The sequence below is a fragment of the Poeciliopsis prolifica genome, unplaced genomic scaffold (genome assembly GCF_027474105.1).
Source record: "Poeciliopsis prolifica strain line A6 unplaced genomic scaffold, Auburn_PproV2 SCAFFOLD026, whole genome shotgun sequence".
In the NCBI taxonomy this organism is placed as follows: Eukaryota; Metazoa; Chordata; class Actinopteri; order Cyprinodontiformes; family Poeciliidae; genus Poeciliopsis; species Poeciliopsis prolifica.
In genome coordinates this window covers 3,235,495-3,263,416 of record NW_026562401.1, presented here as the reverse complement: position 1 = coordinate 3,263,416, position 27,922 = coordinate 3,235,495, and the positions used below count along the sequence as shown (strand labels likewise).

The window sequence follows — 27,922 nt, the reverse complement described above, 5'->3', positions numbered from 1 at the left end:
TTACACAGAGTAACATTTTTATACTCCAGAGAAAACGGTTCAGTCATCCATGCAGAGTAAGTTTAATGTTTAATCTCATTGCCACATCTGTAACATTGAAGAATGCAGTACCTCGTAAGCACTCAATTGAACTTTTTCTCAGTGTATCATGTGACAACCACCAACTCCAATGCATTGTGTAGGCCTTTTGGGGATCAACACAAAGTATTGAGGGATGTGAAGAGGAATGAAGGACATTTATTTTTGACCTGTCACTTTAGATGGTTGATCCTTTCTTCTTTTTTGACTCAGTCAGGAAGAAATTTAACAAGGAAAATAATTCAGAGCTCGATGGAGGAGTTGCAGAGGTAAACAGTCTGATACTCCTTCTGTCTGGCCTTTTCGGAAGAACAAAAAAAAAAAGCCATGCTGAGACAAAGCCACATAAAGTTAATTCTGTGGTTTGCCACAAGCAATGTAGGGGATTTTGCAAATGTAAATACGGGCCAATAAAAACATAAAGGAAGCTTATCAGAGTTAATGGAGAAATGGAGGGTCTATATACATGGCAATCCTGGAAGAAAACTTGTTAAAGGTTTCAAAAGACTTAATACTGAGCTGGAGGTTCATCTACAGCAGTAAAATAAGACCAAACATCCAAACAGAGCTACAGATGAAAAGATGTTAATGTGATTTAGTAAAGTCAGACCTAAATCCAGCTGAAGATCTGTTGCACAACTTGAAATTGAACCTTTGCATATTCTCCATCCACTCTGTCTGAGGTTGAGATATTTTACAAAAAAAATGTAGCCAAGAAAACATTAAAATACAGTTTGTCAATTTGTAAAGCTGTGGAAGAGTCCAATACTTTTACCTTAATGCCATTTAGGGATATGCACGGCAAATATTATTTTGAAATAAAAAAGGAAAAAGGCTAGATGTAACAAAACAGTTTTAGATTTAATGCAAATCCCTTAAGAGCTAAAAAGTTATAAAAGCCTGCAAGAGTTTTCCTACACAAAGGGAAACACTTCTGTTGGCTATAATGGTCAATCTGAGCAAAAAAAAAAAACTTCTCTGAAGACACAGAAACAGAAAGTGAGGAACTTCCTAACATTTACAATGGGACAAATCTTCTTACAATAGGGAGGAGACACTATGATAAGGCAAAACATTTCTCTGTTTTTATATGGTTTATTTAAGCAATGATGCAGCCGAAAACCGCTGGGAAAACAAACACTGAGCAGAAGAGAGGATGGTCGAACCAGAAAACATTTCAAACAAGAACATTTTAACATTACAGCAACATCACTAGATTTGAATAATAAAGAAACTTTACACTAACTTGAAACATGAAAAGAAAATAAAGTGACAGCAGAAAAATTGGGCTTATGTAATGTTTTTCCTGTGAAATGGGGTCAACATCTGTTACAGTTTGTTATTTTTATTGCTTGTTTTTTACCGGAAAGCACAGCTTGTTTTTTCTTCGTTTTTTTTTAAACCAGTGTGGCATTTACTGCTAAAAAAGCTAACCTGACAGCACCAGTGAAACACTCTAGTTTGAAATCGGACTAAAAGTATAGGGTAACAGCATATTTTCACTGCAATTTTTTACTGCAATTTTTAAAAAAGTAATTTCAAGTTGAAACCAAGCTTATGCGAAACACACAAGGTAGATGCATTGAGTGATGTTTTCGTTTGCAGAGAGCAGTTGGAGTCATTTTAGGTTTACATCGACAGTGCATCCTGCCTCTTGGAATAAATGCATAAACAAACTGTGACACAAACTCAGTAACTACAGCTGGGAAGAATTATGACAGCACATCCTGAGACAAAATAAATCCTAAAAATATACTCTCAAATAACATCAAAATTCACAGTTCCCTGAAATACTCAACCTATCAAAAGGAAATCATTGAATAATCCATTACAGTTATAGTTTCCTCTTATTCAGAACACAGATTCCTTTGGGAAGTACCAATAAAACTCCAGGTTCTGCTTGTCTGCGGACGTGTGCGTATGTCTCACTCTTCCGCTGGTTGCTCAGTGAGTGGCCCCCGGCAAAAGCTCGGCCTCGGACGCGAACAGCTCCTTGTAGAGCGGGGGGAACAGAGAGTGAGCAGTGAGCGGGTATCGTTGGCTGAACCAGCGCAGCTTCTCCATATGCAGGCTGCACAGCGAACGCAACACTGCCATCCTCTGGTAGAGCTGCAGAGAGGACATGGACACTGAGACGAGCAATAGCTGTGAGGACAGTGTGTGAGAATATTTATACGTGAGGAAACACGTACCTTATGCAACAGACTATCGTGGTTGTCTCGGTGAAGAATGTGAGTGAGTCCCACCTCCACACTTCTGTGTACTCGTTGGACTCTCACTCTGTCCTCTAGAGAGGGACGGTCTGCACAAGTTTAAAACAATTATAAAATTAGCCTGATTGACAGAAAGCATGCAAGTGTAAAGTATTCATGTTCTTTGACAAGCCACAAACTTTACTGCATGTGAACGTGAAGTAGTGCCTAATTGTGATCTCAAATGAAAATGCTGCAATATTATAATTAGAAATCTTAAAAGTCTTACATGCCTTGTGCTAAACTTTTCCAACTGATTTTTTTTAATTTTCTTTTACAGAACCACCTTTTACTGTAACAAGTGCGTCTTTTGCACATCTAGAGACAAAAATTATTTCTAGTTCTTCTTTCCAGAATAGCTTCAGGTTAAGCAGATTGAATGGAAAGCATCTGCGTACCAATTTCTATAAAAACAGTAACGAGACATGCTTCAAAATGTAGATTCCTCTTTTTTTCACGTGAAAGGATCAGGAGCTGTTCTGGATGTATGAAGATAAATTAGGATTATAGAAGGGGTGTAAAAAGAGGACAATAGTCCTAACATGCAAAGTAGATTCGTGTGCTGTACTGGTCCAATCAAAGTCCAGACCTAGACTGAAAATTTGTGGTAAAATCTAAGGACACAGAAGCTCTACATCCATTCCCACTGAGCTTGAGCATTTTTTGCACAGAATGGCCAAAAACAGTATCTTCCAGGCATTTCACAATTGTGCTCCACTTTTTGCTGGCCACATAAAATTCTGATGAAATATACATTGAGGTTTGTGGTTGTGGTGTGACAAGATGTGAAAAAGCTGAAGGGATGTGAATAAATTTGCAAGGCACTATAAACGAGAAACATGTCTGTCTGTTAGGAGTCATTCAGTGACAGGAAGACTAATTTTGTGTGAATAAATAAATCAAATAGTGAATCTCGTTTGCATTTTCCACATGCAAACCTGCTTTTCAGCTTTATCTGGGGTTGAAAGAGCACAATGATGTGTTTGTAGTTGATCTTTATGGTCGAGAAAAGTTTTGAAACCCCTGGGGAAGAGCAAATCTGAACTTCAACATGTCAAAACTTCTTGCTTTTTTATATATACTTACCAGGGTTGATTAGGACCAGAGCACTGAAGAGGGCGAGCTGCTGCTCTGTGAGTTTCAGAGCACACATGCCGTGAGCGAAGTCGAACACTGCTGCGATTAAATCTCCACACGCTTCAGGAAAAAGATATCGGAAATTACCAATAAGACCCCGTACGTTTTCCATCAGCTTCATCACAAAGGGCTTATGACCTTGAGTCAGACTCTTACCCAGAGACTTGAAAGCCTCAGTTCCAGCAAATTTTCCATCAAAGAAAACAGTGTTGTTTTCTGTGTTGAAAAAGCGGCACATTCGGACCAGAACCACCTCCATGGAGCCTGGCCGGGAGATATAAGAACGACGGAAAATTAACCTTTTATTCTGTAGGGATTCAAATTTTATTGGGAGGAAATGAGATTGCCGAAGTGTTACCAGTTTTGAGGAGAGCGATCTGGTCATTCTGGCTGAGCATGCGGAAACCCGGGATGTGTTTCGCAAACTCCACCACATACTGAACAGCATCAGTCAGTCGGACGGCACAGTGCTGCCACATCTCATCCACTGTCTGGAAAACGCAGTTAGGATTGTTAGTCATCACAGTTTTTACCTGCAACATAATAAATGAGCTGCAAACTTCTGTAATTCCACATAAGCTTATTCTATTTCCACAAAGATGGCCTTGCAAATTAATAAAATTAAAAATACATGACAGAAATAAGCTTAAAAATAAAATTCTTAAGTGTGGCATAAATTTGTATGTTTTGCCACCCATTGCCACCATCGTCCACATGTTTTGTGTGTTACCTATATGGCTTAGCGACATAAAGAGTCTGAGAAGCTAAATGGCATGATTTCTTCGTATTACTCATACACAGAGGTCAGAGTTGTAGAGTCCAGGACTATAAGTTGTTCTGCCAACAGATACACCCACCTGAGCTGTGGATCTCTGCAGCTCCCCCAGAGTTACTGTGAGTGGATGGACAGCCATGTATCGATATACAGGCTTTGAACATCTGTGTGAAATGTTCATAGTTCGAGATATCCCTTTCCTGCTTCAGACTTCAGATTCTACAGTTTGACCTCTGACCTGTCTGCTGCCAGGACTTCATGTTTGTTCATAATGTTCTCTAACAAACCTTTGAGCTTCACAGAACAGACGGATTTATATCACGATTAAATGACACACAGTAGGAGTGCTTTTATTGTGTATGTCAATTTCTGAAGCAGGTGTTAAAGCTGGATTTTATTTATGGGTATCAGAGTAAATGGAGCTAATCATATGTTTCATATTTCTGTTAGCATAAAAATGTAAAATTGTGCATCTTTATCTTCCTGCTTCTGAGTCTTGCACTATTTTGCCACTCTCAGCTGAAATTTGTGGTTGCAGCAGCACAAAATGGAAAAACAATCAAAGGGTGGGAATATTTTTAAAGACACTATAAATATTTCTGCTGCTACCATTTTAATGACCTAATTTACTCCCACCAACATCACACCATCCTTATATTTCAAAAACACGAGCAATCAGAGAGCGAGAAGGAGGGGAAAAAACAATGAAAGAAGTTTTCTGTTTTCTGTTTGATTCATCAAACAAAGGCGACCTGAAGCCACGAGAAGCTACGTGTTTTGATATGAGACTGTCTGAATCACACAAGAGGAAGCCTGAGAAAAAAAAAAAAAAAAAAAAAAAACACAAGTAGAATACGGTAATTTTAGTTTGGTGATACCTTGCTCTGGTAGGCTTGGATCTCCTCTCTGCTGAACACTTTCCATCTGAGAGCCTGCAGCTCCTCCAGTCTGTACTGGCTGGTTTCTCTGTGGGAACGCACAATGCTGGCACACATCTCATCTGAAGAAAAGAGAAAAAATGCCTGTATGTTACAAATATAATCACGCGTTAAAGGCATACAGTGCCTTGCACAATACATGTATCCGGGTTTAATGCAACACAACAAAGTGCATAACTGTAAAATGAAAGTGAAAGGATAAGTGTGGCGGGTATTTTAGTCTTTTTCCACTTTTTCACTTGTTTGTTAGAGAGCATTAGCAACAAATAGCATTATAAAGATCAAAGGACATGGCAGGCAGGTTGAGAAATTGCAAGCAGGGCTGTAAAATATTATCTCAGTGTTCCCACACCTGAAAATTAAGAGTATGGTACAAAGGCAAACCTCGCAAGAGATGGAAGTTCACTTTAACTGACAGCAGAGAAAGCAGAGCATTAATCAGAGAGACATAAGTAGAGGTTCACAACTTCGGTAGGAGAATTGGTTGACTGGAAAACTATTGGTCACTCGTTCTAGAAATCTGGTCTTTATGGCAAGAAGAAAGTCACTGTTGAAAAATAGTTTTTAGACATTTCAATGTCGCCCTAAGCCAAGTAGAGACACGGCAAATATGTGAAAGAAAGGTTTCATTCAAGGTGGGACCACATTGAGTTTTCCTGAAAAAATACAGAACACAGTTTCCTCACTGTCAAACACAGAGGTGGCAGAATCATGCTGTGGGTAAAAGGTTCCTCAGGAAGATGAATGTTCCAGGCTGTGAACCATTTGTGACTGGATGAGAAAGACAATAACGCTTTCTATCCAGGCTGACTGAGCGAGAGCCATTTTGCAAAGAAGAATAAGTTATATGGAAAACTGGTAAAGATTTACCTGCAAAGACTTGGTTCTACAAAGTATTAACCACAAGGCACCCACTGTGCTGACTGCTCACCTATGTTTCGCAGAGAGTGGGGGTAGTGGTTGTAGAGGTCATCGAGAGGATTGTAGGAATGAAGAGCCATGAGGTCCTGATGTTGCTGTCTGGAGTCAAATCCTGACAAAAATGAAGAAAATAGCAATGGTAAGAAACAATAGCAAGATGAAGAAAACTGCTTTATTGAGAGCTCCCACTGCAGTTTTTCACCTCTGATATCGTGGTGTCCTCCGCTGTCCCCCCGCCCCTGAAATCTGGACGTAGGGGACACACCGGAGCCCCGGTACCCCTGCGAGTCGCTCGGGGAGTAAACCAGATAGGGGTGGACCTCTGAGCCGTAGGCGTCACCGACGTAGGGGTACGGTGTGGCGATGGGCTGAAGGAGCTGCGGGGAGTGTTCCTGGCGGTTTTTGGGCGGGTAGGACAGCTCCACCTGCGTGTCGTCCTGAAGCTGCTGCTGTTGCTGCTGCTGTCTGTGTCGCTCCACTTCAGCAATCAGAGAGTCCCTCTGACGTTTGGACATGCGGCCAAACTTCACAGCTGCAAAGAACACACGGTGGTAAACAAGCGATCAGGGAACTTCTGCAGGTGAAAGGGAAAGTCAACATGTCGGGCACTGCCTCACCGTCTCTGCTCATGCCCTGAGCCAAACACTTCTGCAGGCGGCAGTGCTGGCAGCGGTTCCGGCTGGCCCGGTCGATCTGACAGTTACTCTGCCTGGAGCAGGAGTAGGACACAGTGGGAAGCTGACTGCGCCGGAAAAAGCCCTGAGGGTTCAGGTAACAAGCATTTTAAGTCAGAAACACTAATACAGAAATGACATTCATCTTGAGTATTTTATTATTTCAGTAGAAAATTATAAATTTTATAATAACAGAGAAGAAAAAGCCAGAGACAGCTCAGACAAAGGTAATCTGTGAAATAACACAATGACCTTTTCAAAGGATTTCATTTATCAGAAACCTTTGGGGATCTTCAGAATATTCTTTTAGCAAATGTGAGACAAACCTTTGTGTGTGTTTTTTTTTTTAGTGGTTTCAATCTTTGAACTCTGCATTGGATCCAGATTTTGAGAAAAACTTACTGAGGAGGTCACCTGTTGTGACCTCCTGGTTGCTCTCACGCTCTTGGAGCCATTTTGGTGGGCCGGCTATTCGTGCAAAGGTTCATCATTGTGTCATATTTCCTCTGTTTGTGGAAAGTGTCTCTCACTGTGGGAGGGTTGCAAGTGACTACATAATTCTCTCCAGATCAATGTATCTGTTCTTGAATTTCTTTAGACTTCAATATGTTTTCAGTTTTTTAAATCTTTAGTCTACTTCATGTTGTCAGTCAGGTTTTATTATAAAAATTCCTGATTCTACAGGTCAGGCAGAAACCAAATCTAAGCATATGCGGTGAAATGCAACCAAAGAATGTGGTTTGTCGAATTCATGATTTAACAAGGTTGGCTAATATAACAGAGCCAGGTTGGTTTGAATAGTTTTGTTTCCCTAATCAATGGAATCATGAGGTGAAAACCACATTTTGACTTTGTTATTTAAACTTAAGTGATGAGCAGAACCACATAACTGTGACAAAAAGAAGCAAAACTGACTAAATCTTTAGTGAAATATATCATCACAGCTATGTAGATTCAGAAACATTCACGAAATCAATAACCCATACACCTGGACAGACTGCTTTTCTTTGGTATGAAAGTGTTTTTGTGGTCACTAGTTTATAACGTATCTGATGAGCTCACTTGTGAAATGACTTGCCAGACAATAAGCACAAGAACAAAACAAACTAAGTCTAGTCTGTAAAAGACTTCTAGATGTGGAGTTTAAAGGATCGGCTCAACTTGTTGGGAATTACCCATCTTGGCCTTCTGGCTGCACAGTTCTCAAATATGACATCACTTCAGCTCATCTCACCATCTCAGTTGACTCTCAAAGTCAATGTACAGTCAGACTGAAAACTGTTATAACAATTTTAACAACATCAAGGAACGATACTGTAATAACTGAGCCTCAGAGTTGAAGAAGGCTGGGTTAGGATGAGTTGCACTGCAAAAACTCAAGATGGTTAACTCTTTCTTTTTGCAGTATTTATGCTACAAAGGCAACATTAACCAAAGGCAATATAACCATCCAGTAAATGAAAAACTACTGGAACTATACACTTAGTTGATTTTGTACTGGATATAGTGAGGAAACAGGCTTTTCTGAAGGAGGCATGGGCTGGTATGATCACATTATGAATTGTTTCTGATGCTATTGCCTCATATTAGAGCTTATGGTGATGGAAATATATAATCAACAATAACACATTGTGCAAAATATTGTTACACATGTCCAACAAGCTGGTTATTAAAAAATGCTATCTCCTCTAGGAGCTAGCCTGCAGTCTGAAATGTTGCCTGTGACTTTTAAAGAAAAGTTATCTTAAGAGTAAGTAAGTTAATATTAGCCCTATTTTTAAATTGTTTACACTTATAAAATACATTAAATACAGATTGTTGAAATTTCAGGTATCATCTTCCACATCCTCTATTTTTGCTAGTAAATAGCAGTAAAAATACTTTGTTCACGAACAGAAAGACCCTGTGTCTCAGTCCAGCGAACTGCTTAAGACTTGTGAAAATGAAGGTACATAAAAAATATTGAAATATACGTTAATGGATGATTAAAACTAGTTCATTTCAATAATAAAAACACAACACAAATACATAACAGGAACAAGAATACAAGCTGCTGGATTATACAATTTGTTTGTAGGACTTTTCTATCTTGCATCAGGACTTTGTGTAATTTGTGCTCCACATCTTATGAAGGAACAATTTGCTGCTTATTTTTCCCCCAACACTCAAAACCCAAACCCAGTGGTGAAAAGTCAAGAGGTGAAAAAGTCCACAAGACGACAAATAAAAGCCAGACAGTTTGTGGCAATCTGTTGTCTGCTGTTTCTCACCTTGCAGCCTTCACAGGTGATGACTCCATAATGCACTCCGGAAGACTTATCGCCACAAATCTTGCACGGGATAACTTCAATCTGGGCTGAAAGGAGGCAAAGATGAAAAACAAAAATCAATCATCAGTTTTCTAGATTTAGCACTAAACTCTTTTGTATCACAATTTCAGACATGCAGATGGATGTAAGGAAAATTCAACCAAAAAAATTAATATGATACTTATAAATGTTCATAAAACACGTGAATTAATCACACTGATGTTCCAATTATAAATTGACAGCTCTTATTTAAGAAATATACATACACACACACACACACACACACACACACACACACACACACCACACACACACACATATATATATATATATATATATATATATATATATATATATAGCCAGAATCAGCATGGTTTTGATATATATATATATATATATATATATATATATATATATATATATAGCCAGAATCAGCATGGTTTTGATATATATATATATATATAATATATATATATATATATATATATATATATATATATATAATATATATATAATATATATATATATATATATATATATATATCAAAACCATGCTGCTTCTGGCTATATATATATATATATATAATATATATATATATATATATATATATATATATATATATATATATATATATATAATATATATATATATATATATATATATATATATATATATATATATATATATATATATATATATATATATATATATATATATATATATATATATATATATATATATATATATATATATATATATATATATATATATAGGCCAGGACAGACGTAACCTGAGGTCTGGAAGATTTGACAGTCAGCAGATTTATTGGCGAGTGCGTCAGCATTAGATGTGAAAGAAGTAAACAAGAAACCTTTTCAAGCCGCAACAGTTTCTGCCCCACAATCGTTTTTCCAAACTAAGATTTCTCAATGCAAATTTGAAAAAGTATTAAAGCCTTTTAACATTAACAGTGACTTGAAATGTAGAAACACTCAAATGCCTTGAAACGACTGACAGATTATTTGCAAAGAGCGACTAAATCAGTTCAGCAGATAAATGGAGCAAACTCCTGAGGCACAAGCTCATCCTCAGGAAGACGTCAGGCAGATTTGGCTTCCGTTTCCTCAGGGTGCAGAAACAAGCATTCGTCACAAGATTAGTGCAAATAATGTCTGGGATTTGCTATTTTTTGAAAGTACAGATGACATTGATGTGCACCACGACATTTTTAAAACTACCATGCAACTGTTGGAACACTGTTTATATGTTTTTTCATAATTTTGCGGCGTGAAAATCAGCATGGTTTTGTTATTATTAGTCATAATAAAACTAATATGAAGAATGTTATATGTAAGACGTTCAAATCATTTTAACACAAATTATAAATTTGAGCTTGAGTAGCATTTTGAAAATGTCTAAGCTTTGTTTAAATAGTTGGGAATAAATTCAGACCATTTGAATCAGACAAACAGTGAAGCTGTGTTTTAATAAAAGCAGCGGTAGATGATGTAATGTGATTATTTTGAATTATTAGAAATTATTGACGATCGGTCGAAGTGGAGGGTTCTTGATCAGAATGACGAGTTTCCCTTTCACTTAATAAACCACTCTGAATGTTGCGGCAGTGGATCTCATCCGAGTGTTGTTGTCACAGTGGGAATGAGTGCCCATCAAATTACAAATCCAAATTTATTCAACATTCATTACGCTTCACAAATTTGCTCAACTTGCATGACTGATTAAATTATTTGGGCAAAATACTTTTGTCAAATGTTTATAGCAGAAAGTAATAAAATCCTAACTGGGATTTTTAATGTACAAAAAATTAATGATATGATATTTTCTGCCACTGATCAATGACTATCTCAGTTATAAAAAAAAATCACTTACAAACTTGTTTATGTATTTCTAGACAGGAAACCCCTTCAGTACCTTTGAAATAATTGCACAATTTTACCCAAGGAAGCAGACAGAAAGGTGAACTCAGCAGTGGGAACATTTATCTAATGCTGTACTTCCCCTTCAACATCAAACACCAGTTGTGCGACCATGGCAAACCAAAGGTTTTTTCCTCTCCAGCGCCTTCTGACTTAGTACAAATGAACAAAATAACATCAAATGCAATAAGAGGTGTGTCGTCTAAGGACGTGGAATATTTGCAAATGGAGAAAGGTGGCAAATGTGAAGGTGTCAACCTCAAAGTCCTTTTAAGTGGTTGCCTGACTTCTCTTTCATTCTGACTGTCCCTCTTTCATGTCATTTCTTTACTTTGTGATTCTTCTCTGTCTCGCTCATAAAGGACAACTGCCAGTAATGCAGTCTTTCATTCATCACTGCCAGTAATGTCCGTCCCCCACTCGCTTCCCCCTGTGCCCCTGATCTCTGTAAACTCTCACACCCCTCAGTCTTTTGCTCAGTGCTGGTTTTTGTCACAAAAGAATATATGAAACCAGCAGAAACGTTGAAAACGCCGTCTAGAAAATGTGTGTTTTCTGCGCGTTTCCTCGCAGAAAGGCCCGAGCTCGTTCAGTCTGTGTTACTGTACGAAATCTGGAAGCGTGCAGAAGCCATAACACGGCGCAATCTTTTCATCTAGTCGTGTCATCTCCGGTCTTCCTTCCACACATGCTCCGAAGGTGTGACTGTCCCCGGCGAGACGAGCTCTCACGCCTGCATAGTGGATGTTGCCTTTATTCACAAAGTATTTGTGTTTCCGCGCAGAACTGTGTCAGATTTTGTTTTGTTGCAAGTGTGTGTTAGTGTGTCAGTGTGTGCCCTCTTTATCTGGTGCCACAGGGATCACCCGAAGGCTTCAGAGGATGAGATTAAATAACAATTGAACGCATAAAGCGGAAGTACATACAGTGAAGAAGGCAATAAAAGCGTGACTGATGTGAAGGTGTTACACAGAGTTAGCCATGACTCTTTGACCTCAAGATGTAGGAGCTCAGATCCATTGTGGATTGTGTAGTTTTGCAAAAAAGAGCCATGAGCTGAGCTAAGTTTCTCAGAGAGCTGCAGGATATGTGGAGAGAGCATCAGTGGTCTCTGTCTTTTTCTGCTATTTCAGTTCTGATTGTCAACCTCAAACAACAGGAAATCCACCGTGACCCACAATCTTTCACAGCTCACGCACGCAATCACACACAGAGAAACACACAATAATCAAACACCATGTTTCCATGCAATCGCAGCTCTGGTGGTTCTCAAGTTGCAATAGATGCAAGCAAAAATTATACAAAATCATGACATCAGCAGCAGAAAGACGACACTTTCAGGCATTTTAAGACTTATGTCTTCTTATCTCCAGCCACAGCTCAATCCAATCAAACCCAACATCTCCAGATGCACGCAGGTTTGTCAGAGGTTGCGAGATAAAATTACTTTGCAGCTTTACCGCTTCCATTTGTGTAATTTTTGTTAACCATAGAAAGAGAGATTGCGTCTGAAGCCAGCGCAGCACAGGGTTCGCAAATATTGTGATATTTTCTCAAAAAATTGGGATTTTATTTTCTCAAAAAATTGGGATAATAAAACCAACAAAAATGAATTGTGTATTATTTCTACTTTTATTAGTACAACATGACAAAGACAACTGGGAAAGCTACAGTGCCATGACAAACTACTCAAAACCTTTTGGTTTTTTTCTCACATTATGTCAGTTTAAAACCCCAGAATTCAATTGTTTCTATTAGGATTTATGTGATAGACCATCAACAAGTGGAAGAATTACAACATACGCTTTTCAAAATGTTGTGTTACTACAACAAGCGTTAGGTGACGTATGGGGTTTAATTGGATCCTCATCTAAATGAAACACTTTCTTCCAGTAAAACCTTTCTCCCACCTGAGTTGTGGATCAGCAGTTCCTCCAAGGTGACCTTTGGTCTCTTGGCTGCTGCTCTGATTAATGTTTCGTTAGCCGGTCTGTCAGCGTACATGGATGTCCTTGTCTCTACAGGTTGGCATCTCTTCAATCTCTTCTCGTTCATTGGCAAGACATTATTATGCTCTTTGTAAGGTATTCGGTTGAGTTGGATTTTACAACGTATCCTTTCCCTTTACTATTAATAATTATTTCTGATTTAGTATGTAAAATTCAAAAAAAGGCATTGCGGTTTGTATTTGTAAAGAGAGCAAGTAGAAAATGTGTAAGAATCCCCTTGTGTGGCATTCTTTTCCTTTTGTTGCAGAAGTCAACAAAAGGAAAAGAAGACGTCTTCTGTAAATGTCTTTTTTTTAGGTCACATTTTGACAGACCTGGGTTGAAAACATCCAAATATTAACATATTTATGTGGACTAAATAAAAGCAAAGGCAGAGTAACATGTTATCTAAACATCTGGCTTGATTTCTCTTAGTTTGAACAATTAACATACAACATGTTGCACCACTCAATCAACAGAAAGCAACAAATTTTTGTTTAAGCTGTGATTGCCACAGTCAAGACTTAAAATTTTATTTATTTTTTTGCTCATTTATTGTAATAAATCCAAAGAATGTAGCTTTCATCATTTGTTGAACACCTGAACAATAAGCACGGTCCCAGATGATTTTTTATTAGAATTTAATAAAAACAAAAATCTGCCTTAATGAACAAAGATAATGCTATCAGAACCATTTTTTAATTTTATTTCTTTTCTGTTTGTTTCATTTAAATGTTGGATTAAAACAAACTTTACACATGTGTGATGGTTCTTAAAAAGAAATTCATAATCATTCAGATTAAATTCCCGACAGGTACATTGGGTATATAAATATTGTTGTTTTTTTTTTTTGTAGAATCTTTAAGTAAAAGTGATGCATGAAAGATTTCCCACTAAGTTTTCCATTTACGTCGATTAACCAGCTCTCTGTCTTCATGTTTGTTAAAAGCACAAATCGGTTCTGCTTTCCAGCATTTCCGCTCTGTTTTGCTGACGCTGAACTGGCTCTGCACACAGAAAGCTGCTGTCACAACATGCGTTGGCTTTAGCAAAACACCCACTCGACTCCTTTACGAGTTCAAGTCTGCTTCTGTGAGGTGGTACATTACGGAGCGAAGAGTCTTGACTTGAGTGGATTTTCAGTGATGGAAATGTTCTGATTTGTCAGTGAACAAAGAAGACGGGCAATTAATGTTAAGATGTGCCTTTCAATTAATGTTTAGCTATAGCAATAATTAATCTGCTTCATCTGAGAAAAGCAGAGGTGCTGCAGAAAACAATGCAACGTTAATAAAAAGTTAGAATATGACTTATGACTGCAAATGCAAACATTCAAAAGAGTTGCTTCTTTTTCGAAGGAGGTCATGAACAAATTTTTTAACCATTATGAAATGGTTGAGGTGCCTGTGATTTCACAAAGTCTAAGACATTTAATCCTACATTTTTAAAAGTTTTGCAACCAAATAAAGTTATAAAGTTCCAGCAGCTACTAAAGCGAGGAGAAAAATCGGATAAAAAAGAAAAAAAAACACGGAACATTTCTGATGTGATGCAGAAATATGATCCCATTTCTGCGTCACATTAAAACTTCACTAGGCTTCATGCTCATTTGACCGAGATGCAGCCTGTGCAGCTAAATGTGTGTCAGGCTTCACTCAGTAATATCCTCCTATGTGATAGAAAATGGGCCAAAGATGAGGAGTCTCGTTTTAAAAAAACAAAAACAAATCACAACCACTAAATCATGAATGGGTAAAAGTAGATTCAGTTTAGTCTAGTGAGCTACAGGTATGGAAAACATTTTAAACAAAAAAATATCTACATTTAAAAAAGTCAAATACTCAGGAAATCTAACAGAAAGATTTTATTTGTGAGAGCTTTTAGCCCTAAAAGTTGTGTAAGATTGATTTAAGGCTACTTTATTTTTACATAGGAGAGGACAAACAACAGAGAAAAACACTTTACTGATTACGCACAACTCTAAAATCAATTCACCCTAAATCACCCTGTAAGCAATCTGCTCTTTGCACTGTAAAAAAAAAAAAAAACTGTTCGCTTTCCTCTTAAAGGAAGCTTACAAACGCAAGCAAGGCAGCAACCAAAGTTTGTATGTACACAAAACACACACACAAACACGCTCACACTCAAAAACAGAGTTTAATCAGAGCAAAAAGACTATCAGAAAATCAAAGTCTATTTTCATTTTAGCCAGAAAACGAAAATGTAGTTTAGAATCACTTCATGTCTTTATTTGCAACATGGATTACATACTTTTCTGAATTTGTTTTCTTTATTTAAGTCATTGGAATAATCAAAAAATATGTGCAGGTAAGACTTACAGGTAAACTTGGGTAGAAGATCAAAATGTTTCCTAATGTATAAACAATATTCTGAGAACAAAAAATTGTTTGACCATTCTCAACCAAGAAATTAAATAAGTAAGATAGCATATAGAAAGTGAATTATTTTCTGAACATTCATTTGACAATATATTCATTTCCGAGTTTCTTTATGTGAAATACGTTACCAAAATAAGTGGTTTTAAAGTGCACAGGAGATTAATTATGTCATAATGAATAGAGAATTAGTAATTAATTATTTTACTTCATTGAAATTTTAAATAGCAACTCTAAAACAAAACAAATTTAGTTTTTAATGAAAAAGGGCCAAAAAATTTGGATGAAAATGAAAATAAAGATTTTTACCAGTACATCATAAGTGAGTGATTTAAAAGCACTCTGCATGACTGATTTATTCCAAAGTACATCTTGTTTAGATATATTTGCTGATATATTTGTATGATTATTTAGGTTTTTGTTTTTGAAACAAGTGAGGTTGTAAATGATCAATAACTCATTCAGCTGCTTTGTGGCAATAAACAACAAAGATGGAAAACTGCCCACGGTATCCTTTTTGAGGGACAGGGGAATTATTAAAGCCGATCTGAGCACCACTTCACATCTGCCGGGACTTTGAAGTTCCTTCTGATTTCAGAGGTGTTAGACAAAACTCATGTTTTGACGGTGGCAGTGAGTATGAATCAGCTCAACTGCTGTATTTCATTTACCATATTTTGGGGAGAATGTGTCACCTGCGATTGTGAAGTCGGCTTTGATCTGACGAAAAACCGCTTCTGGTGCTTTTGGAAGAGTTGTGTGCAAGTTTTCTGCAGCGGGAGGAACAAGGAAATCCTTTTTCTGATAAAAAAAAACTCTAAGATCTGCACAGGAATCCCACAAAATGCACTAACTGAGCCGTGTGTGTGTGTGTGTGCGTGTGTGCAAATTCAGGGAGCAAACAGGTTTACCTGCTGCGGCTAAGAGGCAGAAATATTTAGTAATATCTCCATCAGTTGGAGGGTGCTCTATGGTTTCACAGTATCCACAGTGCAGCTGCAGGAGAGAGATAGGCTGCATCTAGGCGCCATCTAAAAGCAGCTGCAAAGGTGTGTGTGCGTGTAAACGTGCGCATGTGTGTGTGTATCTGCAGGTTGCAACAGCAAAACCATTTAAGCAGCTTTGCACGAGAAAACTTGCTGCTTCTCAGTTTTTCACCTTTCTGTTCCTACAACACCAGAAGACGACATTCTTCTTGTTCAATCATCACTTTGACTGCGCGTTGGGTCTTCCGCGTCTGCCTGGAGTTAGTCCATTTAAACTGATGCGCTGCGGTCAGGTTGCATCCTGTTTTCCGTTAATTTGTATTCATTTGAAGGGTATGCAAAGAACAGGCTTGCAACATCACATTTCAGCCTGCTCCACTTTATGCTTTCATGAACAATTCAGTTCGGTCAGTGGAATGCTACAACTAAAAATGTAAACCACTCGGAACAAGGGCAGACACGCGGCGTTACAGGCAGCCTTTCGTGTGTTTCTCGCCTCACTTTGAATTGTCGCTCTCTGAATTGAACGAAATGCCATACGTGAGCTGTACAGTTGCTGTGGGCAGAAATAACCATGGCAATGATTCAAATCTTAAAGCCATCAAAGGGAGCTAACTGTGAATCATGTTACCAAAGCACAGAAGCGAAACACATCAATCGGCGTGAATGTCGCCAACAGTCAACCAATGCAGAACTCTGGAGAGAACAAATAAGTTTCAAAACACCAGGCTTCATAGAGAGCAGTTATGAGATAAAAATGCAACCCGTAGAAGATCCAAAGCAAAGTATGAGAGATCCTCAGAGCTGTAGCAGAGTAGGTTTTGAGGAATAACTGCATCATGAAAAAAAGAGACAGAACAAAACGCTTAATCAAGCTGCGTGAGGGAGCTGTTTGAAGCGACAGGTGTCTGCATGAAGGGAAACTTATTTCAAGTATTTTATGAAAGCTAGAATAGAAACGCTGCTGCTTGAAACCAAAAGCACTTGAAGCACCATGAAGCATCGACTCTTAATTTACCCGATTAAATATCTTTGATTGCTCTGCCCACACACTCACACACAGATACGGACCGGAGAAGTTCATCCCTACCTCGCATCATCCTCACTCCTCCACTCGTCTCAGACGTTTGTCCCACTTTCACAAACTCTACTTTCCTCTCACTTTGTCTGCCTGGCGTCTATCACTTCTTTTCTTTTTTCTTTGGTGAACAATATCTTTTAATCTGCCTTCTTTCTTTTTGTTTTTCCTGTTCGTCCTTCAGAGAGCTGGGTCAGGTACTCACTGCAGCTTCAGCACACATATTCAGACTTTTGAGTGACAGTCACCGCCTCACCTGCCTTCTCTGTGTGTGAGAGAGAGAGACATAAGACAAAGAAAAAGGGGGGGACTGTCCCCTGTCTTGACTTTTTTTTCTCAAGGTACTTTTTTTTTCCTTATGCCTTTGTTGTTATCCTGCACCCCCTCACTCTATAACACACATGAGTAGAAAAAATGCCTCTCATAATGTCTGGTGCCTCTCAGTCCCTCCATGTGAATAAAACTGTCCTCAGTTTACAGGAGTAGCTGGACGATGCAGCTGAAACATACTGGTTGTAGAAACGACGTTGGGTTTTATTTCATTCCTGCCGTGCAAACGATGTTAAAAACTTTTACTTTCCTGTTAGCTTGTGCAAATGTTCATGCAACATATTTGCTCCTTTTTACTCCAAAGCTTTCAGCTTAGCTTGCAGATCTGCAGGTAAGTTTCTCCCTTAATTTACAGGCAAAATGTGTTTTAAAAACTAGAGAGCTGCAATCACCTTGTTGTTTGATGCACCACTTTAATCCACAAAGACATTTGCTGTGCATCTGATTAGCGGAACATATTCTTTGTTTTCACCTCTCAGCTGAAACAAAAAGGAGCTTTTCAAAAAAAGGTATTAGTCAAGGAACGAGTTGACAGCATTACTTACAAAATAAAAATACCGATTGCTAAGTAAAGAAAGGCAAGTTGTGTTTCTCATGAGATATGCTTTCACTGAAAGGAGGAGTTGTTTGGAAGTTCGCGTCCAAAGAAAACACCCGGGTTTGGCGAAAACTTTTCAAAGTTTACATTTTTTGGTCACAGCTTCAAAAGAATCATTTGGCACAAACAACAAGACTGGATATCACTGAAGTGGTGGTGGCAGTATCATGCTTGGTGTATCTTCTCTTCAGACAGACCTGGTTGGTATCAGCATGGATTAGTGCCAGTCAGTTTTAAACCAATCTCAAGATGAAGACAGATTTAATTTGTTAGCATCACCAGGATGAGTCAAAAGTTGCAGAAAGAATGCTCTAGTTTAAGGTTATCAGAGATCAGTTTTTGTATATTTTCCACCTCTAATGGGTTTTTTTCTCATCACAAAAATTAGACAGATTAGCATGACTGTGTGTAAAACTTTGGAAAAGAGGGCCCTGCTGACGATAGTGAGGGGCATGTGTGTAATAACTATTTAATGATTCATCACATATTTTCAAAGGAAGCTAATAATTTTCACATTTAAACTATCTTTAACATGTCTCAGGGGTAAGTTTTAACACTTAAAACTAAAAAAACGTCTGAATTTCTAAACTATATTAACAGTGTTTGGGTAAATATGCAAATAGGCAAAACACCCCTACTTTCTCAGTACATTTCTTTGTCTACCCACACTGATATTTCTCCTTCTGAAGCACCTGAATGATGAATAAAAAGGACACCAACGCTTTAACAGCTCTGGGTCTAATTTTCATTCACATTTCTAGTGACTTTATCACCGTTCAGCCTCAGCTTGTTTATCAGCGCACCACTTAATACAAAAGCTGTGTTACGCAGAGCATCCCGCACTTGATAACACGGCCAGGTGTGCTAAAGTTGTGGCAGAAAGTGTTAAACCAAACGAGTTAAAAAAAGACAAGATGCTATCGCTCTCATCTGCATTCAGATGCCAAAGTAACTGGAGTTTGTGTGTGTTTGAGTGTGTGTGCCTGTACATGGGAAAAAGGAGGGGGGCTGCACAGGTGCAATACACACAACCCTCACCGGGTTTGCTAATAGCTCAACCCCAGCGACACCAATATGTGAGTGTGTGTGTGTGTGTGTGTGTGTGTGTGTGTGTGTGTGTGTGTGTGTGTGTGTGTGTGTGTGTGTGTGTGTGTGTGTGTGTGTAGGTGTGTGTGTAGGTGTGTGTGCGTGTGTGTGAGTGTGTGTTTGCTGTACAGGTGCAAAGTTGCATGTTCACAAACTATGAAGTTAACCGCAGTGCATGCACAAATATCTAGCACAAACACGAGCAATGTCATTACCATATGCAGACACACACACATCATGTGAGGCTAACGCACAGAGACGGTTTGAACACAGACGACTTACTCAAATGAGTCTTCTTGGACACGACGCCTCCTGGGGAAAACAGTAAATATTATTTAGCTCAAAATACAGAAATTAAAAGAAAACAACAATATGGATTCCTGACTGTCTCAGTTGAGCATTACAGCAAATTGTCAACATTTCCAAATAATATGAAATGTAAAAAAAAAAAAAGTAAAACAACATTGTAAGAACATGTTGATACATCCGTAAGAGATTTAATCACAATCATGTCCGTCAAACTCAGACTATGCCTTTGCCAACACAATCATCAGAACGTTTCACATTTTCTTTAAATAAAGTTAGACAAAACACAACAACAGTACTTGTGTGAGCTTAGTAAAACAGAAAGAAGGCCTGCTTATCTCTCTATATATCTTGAGAAAAGGAGCCTTGTTTGCTAAAGATCACGAGATAACCATTGCATGCCAAGAAAGAGCCGCTCTTATCATGGCAGGAGCTGATGGTCTGCAACAGCAACGTGTTAACGAAAAATTTATAATTATAAACTTTGCTGTCTCAAAATATTTAACTATTAATACAAAAAGTGTTATGACAATTATATAAATGTATTTATTTCACAAGAAGGGCCAAAAGACTACAACAAAATGCCACTAAATTAGTCATATTGAGTAAATGAGGTATAACTAAATCGACTAAATTATTATCCCAAATTCAATATCTTGAGATCAAGACAAAATGTAAAATGTCATCAAGGCGCAGTGAGCTCTTATTTCAAGATGTGATTAATTACTCATATTTCTATTTCATCTCATTCTGAGTTATCCTAGAATTTGAGTTATCACAAATTAGGTAATGTGTGGGCAATTACATGATGAATTCAACTGTCACAGTTGCAGTTTATTTAAAATGATATATTTAAAATGTAATCACAAGATAATAACACAGATAAACAACTCTTTGACACTAAGAATGTATCCTGCGGAAATAATTATGGAGACAACGACACAATTAACGCTATCAAGACCAAATTAGCTCCCATCTGGAGAAAATGATACGAACTAATCACTATCTTGCCATAACATCGTGATAATCTACTTCTAATGTTTCAGCAACTTACAGTACACTGATACTGTCTTTCACTACATGAATAACCTAAATGCTTCTGCCACCGAAACCTTCGCTGCAGCATGACTAACTGTGATGAGGTGGCTGACAACGTACCGATGTGCCAACTGCAGAGATGTCTGAATTCAGAATCACAACATCCTCCATCATGAGCAAACAGGCAATTAAACATGGCAGCCCGTTTCCTGAACATTTAGGATGTCCTAACAATTAAATAACAAGTTACAGAAAGCAATTCCGCTACACTTCTTAAATTGAAATCAAATCCTCTTCCTATCGGGTAGTTTGGAAGGAAGATAGTTTTTCTTTCTGGTGCACAAACTGGACAGGTAAGAATTCTGGGTGAAAGTGGTTAAATTAGCAGATTCCTATTTACGCTGGTGTCTGTTCGTGACACTTCAGTGCATTTACACGGTGGAGATAAAGGCAGAGGAAGGTGGGTGTCTGCGAAACAACTGGTCCACCTTTTCGTCTGCCTGTTTGACCGCAGTTGTGAGAGTTTGTGTTGCAGTAGGTGTGAGAGAGGGTCGGTTCTGAACCAAAGAGTTTATTTCTGGACTCATACACATCAGTGTGTGTGTGGGGGGTGGGGGGGGTGTGTGTGTGTGTGTGTGTGTTAGTCAGAGAAAGAGAGAGAAAGAAAGAGAAAGAGAAGGAGAGAAAGAGAGATGTTTTAAGGCAAAGCAGATAAGTATCAATGGAAGGCGCAGAGTTTGCCGGCCTTTGTCTGGCGCCACTTCAGGTCTTCTGTGGTTTCCTCTGTTTTCTTGCCCTCATCAAATCAGTTTTGCTTCATAAGCAGAAAGTATGGAATGAAAGCAGAGCAGTGCACGCACGGAAAATTAAAAAAAGACGTGTCAACACCAGCTAGGCAGGCGCTTTAAAGGGATTGTTTAGCAAAAGGTTTTGTTTTTCAACTTTTAGAGATGCAATTTTCTTACATTTTTTTCATTTGATCGTTTCACAATAGAATTTAGCATTTACTAGGACGATTAACTAATTAAAGAAATGCACGAAACAGCAAAAATTAGGATTGCTCCTTTTCTTTTTGTGTCTTAAACATGAGTCTTTCTTTTGAAAAATAAAACCTAGCTGTATTTCTGTAAAATTAGGTGAAAACTTGTTCAGCTACATCCAGATTTCAGGGTGGCCGTTAAGCCTCCACAGAGGAGCCGGCTGCTGGAGAAACGCATCAGTCAAAATTTCACTGGCTTGTCTGCGCGCTGACATCGAAGCTTGCTACTGAATTCACAGTCGCTGCATTACATAACAGTACTGGAGACCACTGAGCCTGGAGAGGAGGACAACAAGTTTGCCTGAATAAAAACACACCTTCACAATAAAAACATTTGTTTTTTTTATGACTTCGTTGTTGATTAAAAGGAAAAAAAATAAATCGTATTGTAAAAACATATCAAATTTTAAAAAATGCAACAAAAAAGTGGAACTAATTGTAACTATATAAAAGCCTGATGAGGATAACTTGGTTGAGGATGAGGATTAATCTGGACTGTTGACCAACAAATGGCATTAACTCTGTGCCCTTAGAGCTAATGAGCCTTTCCAGGTTCAGCCAGGCAGCTCAGAACTTAAAAAATAATAATTGTTGAAAATGTATTAAACATTTTAGGCTTTCAACATGCATCATGATGAGACTGAATTCTAGTAAAAATCATGTTTTCTTAATTACAAAAAAATACATAGAAAAAGTTCTAATTTATAAGAATAATAGTAGAGTTTACTCTCTTGTGAAATAGACAACAATCATTAAGACATTGTTGCTTAATTTCTTGAATAGCTGAGAAGAGTATAACTATTAAGCTGCAACATTTAAGTAGGGTTGCAACCGGATGCCACAGCAAAAGAAACCAATGTCAGATTCACAAACGGCTGCAGAACCGATGAAGCGTATAGAATCCACAGTGATGACACAAAGAATTAATTTCTGAAAAGGAAAGAGGGTTTTTCTTTGTGAGCAACACCAAAATTGCTTAAGAAATATGAGAAGACACCCACAACAGCCACAAAACCCAACAAACTCATCACCCCAAGAACAGCCGGCTCAGCAGCATGAAACCGAACAAGAGCAGCGCTGACACGCCGACTCTCCGCTTTACCCTGAATAAACCGGTTTCCAGGACCTGATCAGTAAGCTGATGCTGTTTTACTCCAAGTCCTTAAGCCCCTTAACATCCAGTTTTAACATTTTGTTTCCTTCTAAGTAGCTCTGATCTCGTTAAAACTGTCTTTTTCCACTTCTACTTAACACTGTGTGTGTTGCATAACAGCGTTTGAGCTTCAGCTCTGCCTCCAGCTGCTCTAAAATTCGATCAAATTTGGTCTTGTGTCATCTGCAAGTGAATGCTGAGTTGAATTACTTGGTGCATCAAAGGTCATATCCAGAGCAGAAAGCATAACATGCTGTGATATTAAACTATAGTTCTTAAATAATGACCATAGCAAAGTGAAAAACATGATTTAAGACTTTTTTGTAACTATTTAAGCAAATTATTATTTAGACATTAGAGACAAAAAAAAGTCATTTATTTGAAGTATTGAAAAAATACTAAAGAAGACCCTAAGATTGCAATTTTAGGTCTTCTTTAGTATTTTTTTTTTTACAAATGTGTAACATCTGTCTTTTGTTGTTTTTCCCATTGGTCTCTGCAGATCTTCTCTAGGTCAATCAGGTTAGATGGGCTTCATCAGTAAATAGCTTTTTATTTATTTATTTATTTTTTTGGTGATATTCAACTAGATTTAACTGATCTTGGCCATCATAAAACATCCACAGACTTCTACATGATTGGTGTCAAACCCATTTTCATTTTGGGCCATATCAAAAATCTGAATGTTCATAAAGGTCTGGTTGTGCAGGAATATATGGAGAAAACCAATTATACTGTTGAAATATCAATAAGTCGCTGTTCCTCCAGGATTTTGTGAACGTTTAATGACTTTTTTGAAATGAAAATTGTAAATTTTGTAGTGCCATTTAAAGAATTTAAAAAACTTTTGCTAGGAATTTTTACGATATTTGCACTAATGTATGATGTTAAATGTGACTTTTTATTACTCACTGTATCAATCATGGATGGTAAAATCAAGTAAGGTTGAGGCAGCAGTTACTCAAACCCAATGTTTTTGACCAATTTTGAGAAAATTTGTAGAAAAACCAGTAAAAAAAATTGGAGATTTGGAGATTTTGTAGGAATTTTGCAGATTTGTGAAAAACTGTAAGGACTTATTGATGTAATTCGGGGTCTAGAGGGCCAAATAAAAAGCTGTGGCCGGCCAAATTTGGGCCCCCGAGCCTTGAGTTTGACACCTGTGTTATAGATGAATCGTTGCTAGACTGAGATCCAGGGTGTCATGCAATATTTAAGAATATTGATACATTTCATCTCACGTCAATATGCCAAGGAGTTCCTCAGTTTCTGCCACAGAAGAATATTCCCACAGCATGATGCTGCCATCACAGTTTCACAAAAGAGAGGCTGTCGGTCAAGCCGACTTGAGGACTGGAGCTAAGACTATTTATTTTGGCCTCATTATACAGAAAAAAAAACCCGTAAATAAATAAATCTTCTGCTGTTTGAATAATCTCTAAGTTGCTTGTTGGCAAAGCTTTAGCCTTTTAGTGGGGGTGGACCCGGGGCCCGTTGTTCTCATTCACCTCCCTGAGCTCTTATTGCTCAGCCTCTCTCTGCCGCAATCTGTTTATTCATAACATTCAGTTCAGGTAATTTCACTATTAGTATTCTTCCTTAGATTTTGACATTAAAGCAATTCTATCCCAGAGGTCTGCAAACATTTCCTCTGCCTCCATTGTTCATGTTCTGCTCTGACATGAATGCCAGTTATGAAACCTTCCGTACACAAGCGTAATCCTTCCTAAATCAAGTTGAGTCAGCAGAATTTGTCACAGGTGGGCTTTAATACAACTTGCCATGGAGGGGCAGTTCTTAGCAAACAACCAAAATGCTTTTCCCTCAAACTCTGACCAGGATCATGTGCATGTTGCTCCCTCCTATAATCCAGAAATAAGCATGTAGGGTTAATATTTAAATTTGTCATTGTAGTGTGTATGTGTGCTAATGTTTGTTTGTATTTTATTGAATAAATTGAAATGACAAAAACATTCATTAATGAAAAGAAATTGCCTGTCATCTAAAAAGCATCACTGTGTATGCATTAACTATTCACTTAATTAATTAATTCAAATGAATTAATTACAGCATATTTAATGTTTTGAGATTTAACTAAAAGTCAAATGCTGAACTCAGACTTTACTGCAGCTTTACTGAAGTGTCATCAGCTACATGTTTGATAAAGCATCACATTCCTGATGCAATTTCTCCAACAAATACAGATGGAAAGTGTCTTCTTCTGAATTGTGCACTTTTAACTTATGCATTATTATTATTATTATTCCTATAAAGTCCTTAAGAAACTGCCCCCCTGCATTGTGCGAACGATGAGCAGTGGGTTTCTGCAGCAGAAGGACGGGCGGTCTTATCTTGCCATGGTAGCTAATAGTTTGATTATAGAAAGTGGCTGCTCAGAATAGAAAGGCATTGGCTACAAGCAGAAGCAAAAATAAGGGTTAATCCCAGTGGATTACGCTGTCTTAGTGTCATTCTTACCCACTCAGGGCACCTTGCTGCTGCCCAGTGTTTGGGATAAACAGGGTTACTGGGGTAAAGAATAGTGAGAGATGGGAGTGGCGGAAAGGTGAGATAAAGAGTGTGTGGAAGAGGACATATAGTATGGCATGTTGAGAAATACGATCATGGATTTATTTGATTAAGCAAACTGCTTGTAATTTGAATAATGTAAGGATTCATTTATTTATGAATTAGTTGCAGTATCGGTTCTTGCAACAAAAACTACAAAAATCTTTCATTTAAAAAAAAAGTCTGTGGTGGAAACAATGTAGCTACAATGCTATTTCAAAGGGGCAGCTACTTTAATTAGTTCATTAAAATACCAAATCAAAATGTATGTGTAACAGCTGTTGAATTGAAAAGGTGAAGCACCTTTTTTATTTTTGCCATTTCTAACTGAACTCAAAGTTTAATTAGATGTATTTTTCCTGCACTGACACCAAAGCTAGTTTAGGCTAGGCTGCATGAGGCCTGGAGTCAAACTGCATTGGGCAGAAATAAAATGTCAGAGCCAAGACCCTAAAATGTTCATTTTGTTTTAACTCACTATGACTCTGTGAGTATATATTTTTTAAGTTCTGAAGGTTTTTCTATTTATACATGTGGCTCCCCATAAGACAGTCACAGTCAGTGTTCATTTCAATGCAGAGAGGTTTATTAAACTGCCAATAAAATAGTTTTTATTGCCAGAAAGGAAACATAAAATGCTTAAATAATGGATGTGAATCAAAAATTGATTCACATTCCAAGAAAAATTGATTTATTCCCTCTCTTTTCTTCCTCTGGACTTTAAACCCTTTATTTGCATCTGTAGAAAATTTACTTTTATCTAAGGAGAGGACTTTTGGACCACAGAGCAATAGTCCAGTCCTTTTCCTTCTTGGACCCATTTCTGGCATTATTTCAAGAAGGGCTTAACAGACACACCTTCTCTTAACCATCCCACTTCTTCCTTCCACTCAACTTTCTGTTAGCATGCATGGACGCTTGTGTGTCTGCCTGCTGGATGACTTTCGGGCTAGCAGCTGTGATTCTGTCTGTCTGGATATATCAAATTATGAAAACACTTTTCGTTAGTAGTATATTTTTTCTTGAGACAATGAATTTTGAATTTTTAAGACTGAACAAAAACAAACTCTCGAAATAAAGAGCTCACCGCAGTGAATGTACAATAACATACATTTAGCTGTTCGAGTGAAATTATGAAATACACTACTATTATGATAATATAATAATTTGCTGAGATGGGCCTTTGTGCAGATGCTAATTACACTTTCTCTGGGGGCCAACAGGGGGCCCCAGGTTTGCGTATTCCTCGGGTCGGCCCTGGTGCTGGATCAGATCTGGCTTACCTTTTTTTCTGGGGGTGTCTGCAGGTAGAAAGTCTGACTCCTCATATTCCATGCCGCTCCTGTCACGGCGCTGGATGGGCCTACACACACTTTCACTCACCTCTCACCCCCACACGGCCACAAGCAAACCAGAAGTCAACGAACCTCTCTTGAACTCCACTTGCTTTCCTCTATTTGAGCTGGAGATCAAGATGACAGAAGACATGCTACCTGTTGGCCGCTCTAGCGCCCGGGCCGGCGCAGACATTTAAAAACGTGCACAGCCATCTCTCCTCTTTCCGGCCTCACAGATCCAAAAACTCAACCATCATTCTTCTTCCCCTCTCATGTTGTTTTTTTTTTCTTTCTTTCTTTCTAGCAGCGCGCCTCCTCCTCCTTCTCCTCCTCCTCTTTTTTCTCCTGTGTGCGGCTGTTGTGAAATAATTGCTCTCACCCCCGTGGCAGCAGCAGCGGCAGCGCGGAGAGTGCAGCTGGATCAGGCCGGGCCGTGGCTTCTCAAGCCCCGCTGCTCTCGCCCCCAGCCCCCTCCAGCGCGCCCCGGCCGTCCCAGGCCGGGCTGGAGAGAGTTATGTCACCGGCTGTTACGTAACGCCGGCGGATCGGGTTTGCTTTGAAGTGCTCGGCTGTGAAATATAATCCCATGTTGCTGCCACAAAAGTCCAATTGACAAAATAAAACGCGGGGACGTGGCATTCCTGTTGATTTCATGTCGTGTGCCAGTACGAGCGCGCTTGGGTGAAAGCCTTTCTTTGTGGTTTGTTTTTGCAAGGACCAACTGGCGCACACCTCTGCAGGGATTCGCTTTATCGACGGCATCTAATCCCTGCTTCTTTCTTTCTTTTTTTTTGTCTTTTTTACAACAGCAGAAAGACAAAGAAAATGATGAATAATCAATATGTGTTCTCGGTTTACATGATCAGATGTTTCTGTGCATGAGACGCAGTGCTTACGCAGGGTCCAGACTAAAGCAGAGAGCGGCTCCAGCTCGAGCTGGTTCTGAATGTCTGGGCTTGTTGACTGTGTGTCACTGCAACTTTTACTCAAGGAGGCA

At 38.4% G+C, this 27,922-nt stretch overlaps 1 protein-coding gene across 3 annotated transcripts; it reads right to left on the bottom strand.

Moving 5' to 3' along the window:
- Positions 1–46: 46 nt before the first annotated feature.
- rorc (RAR-related orphan receptor C) lies at positions 47–27,412 on the bottom strand. Of its 3 annotated transcripts, XM_055047789.1 has the most exons (13): positions 27,082–27,412; positions 26,872–26,973; positions 19,767–19,796; positions 9,046–9,131; positions 6,719–6,860; positions 6,304–6,633; positions 6,112–6,213; positions 5,121–5,242; positions 3,826–3,958; positions 3,624–3,731; positions 3,417–3,527; positions 2,271–2,380; positions 47–2,187 (listed from the first exon to the last, which is right to left on the bottom strand). In XM_055047789.1, the coding sequence occupies exons 1-13, from the start codon at positions 27,116–27,118 to the stop codon at positions 2,023–2,025; spliced, it is 1,578 nt and encodes a 525-aa protein (XP_054903764.1). In that variant the 5' UTR covers positions 27,119–27,412; the 3' UTR covers positions 47–2,022. The 3 variants fall into 3 exon arrangements, with proteins under 3 accessions (XP_054903764.1, XP_054903765.1, XP_054903766.1); XM_055047790.1 differs by lacking the exon at positions 26,872–26,973 and having other exon boundaries at positions 27,016–27,412; XM_055047791.1 differs by lacking the exons at positions 19,767–19,796; positions 26,872–26,973; positions 27,082–27,412 and adding an exon at positions 17,483–17,735.
- Between the last annotated feature and the right edge of the window lie 510 nt (positions 27,413–27,922).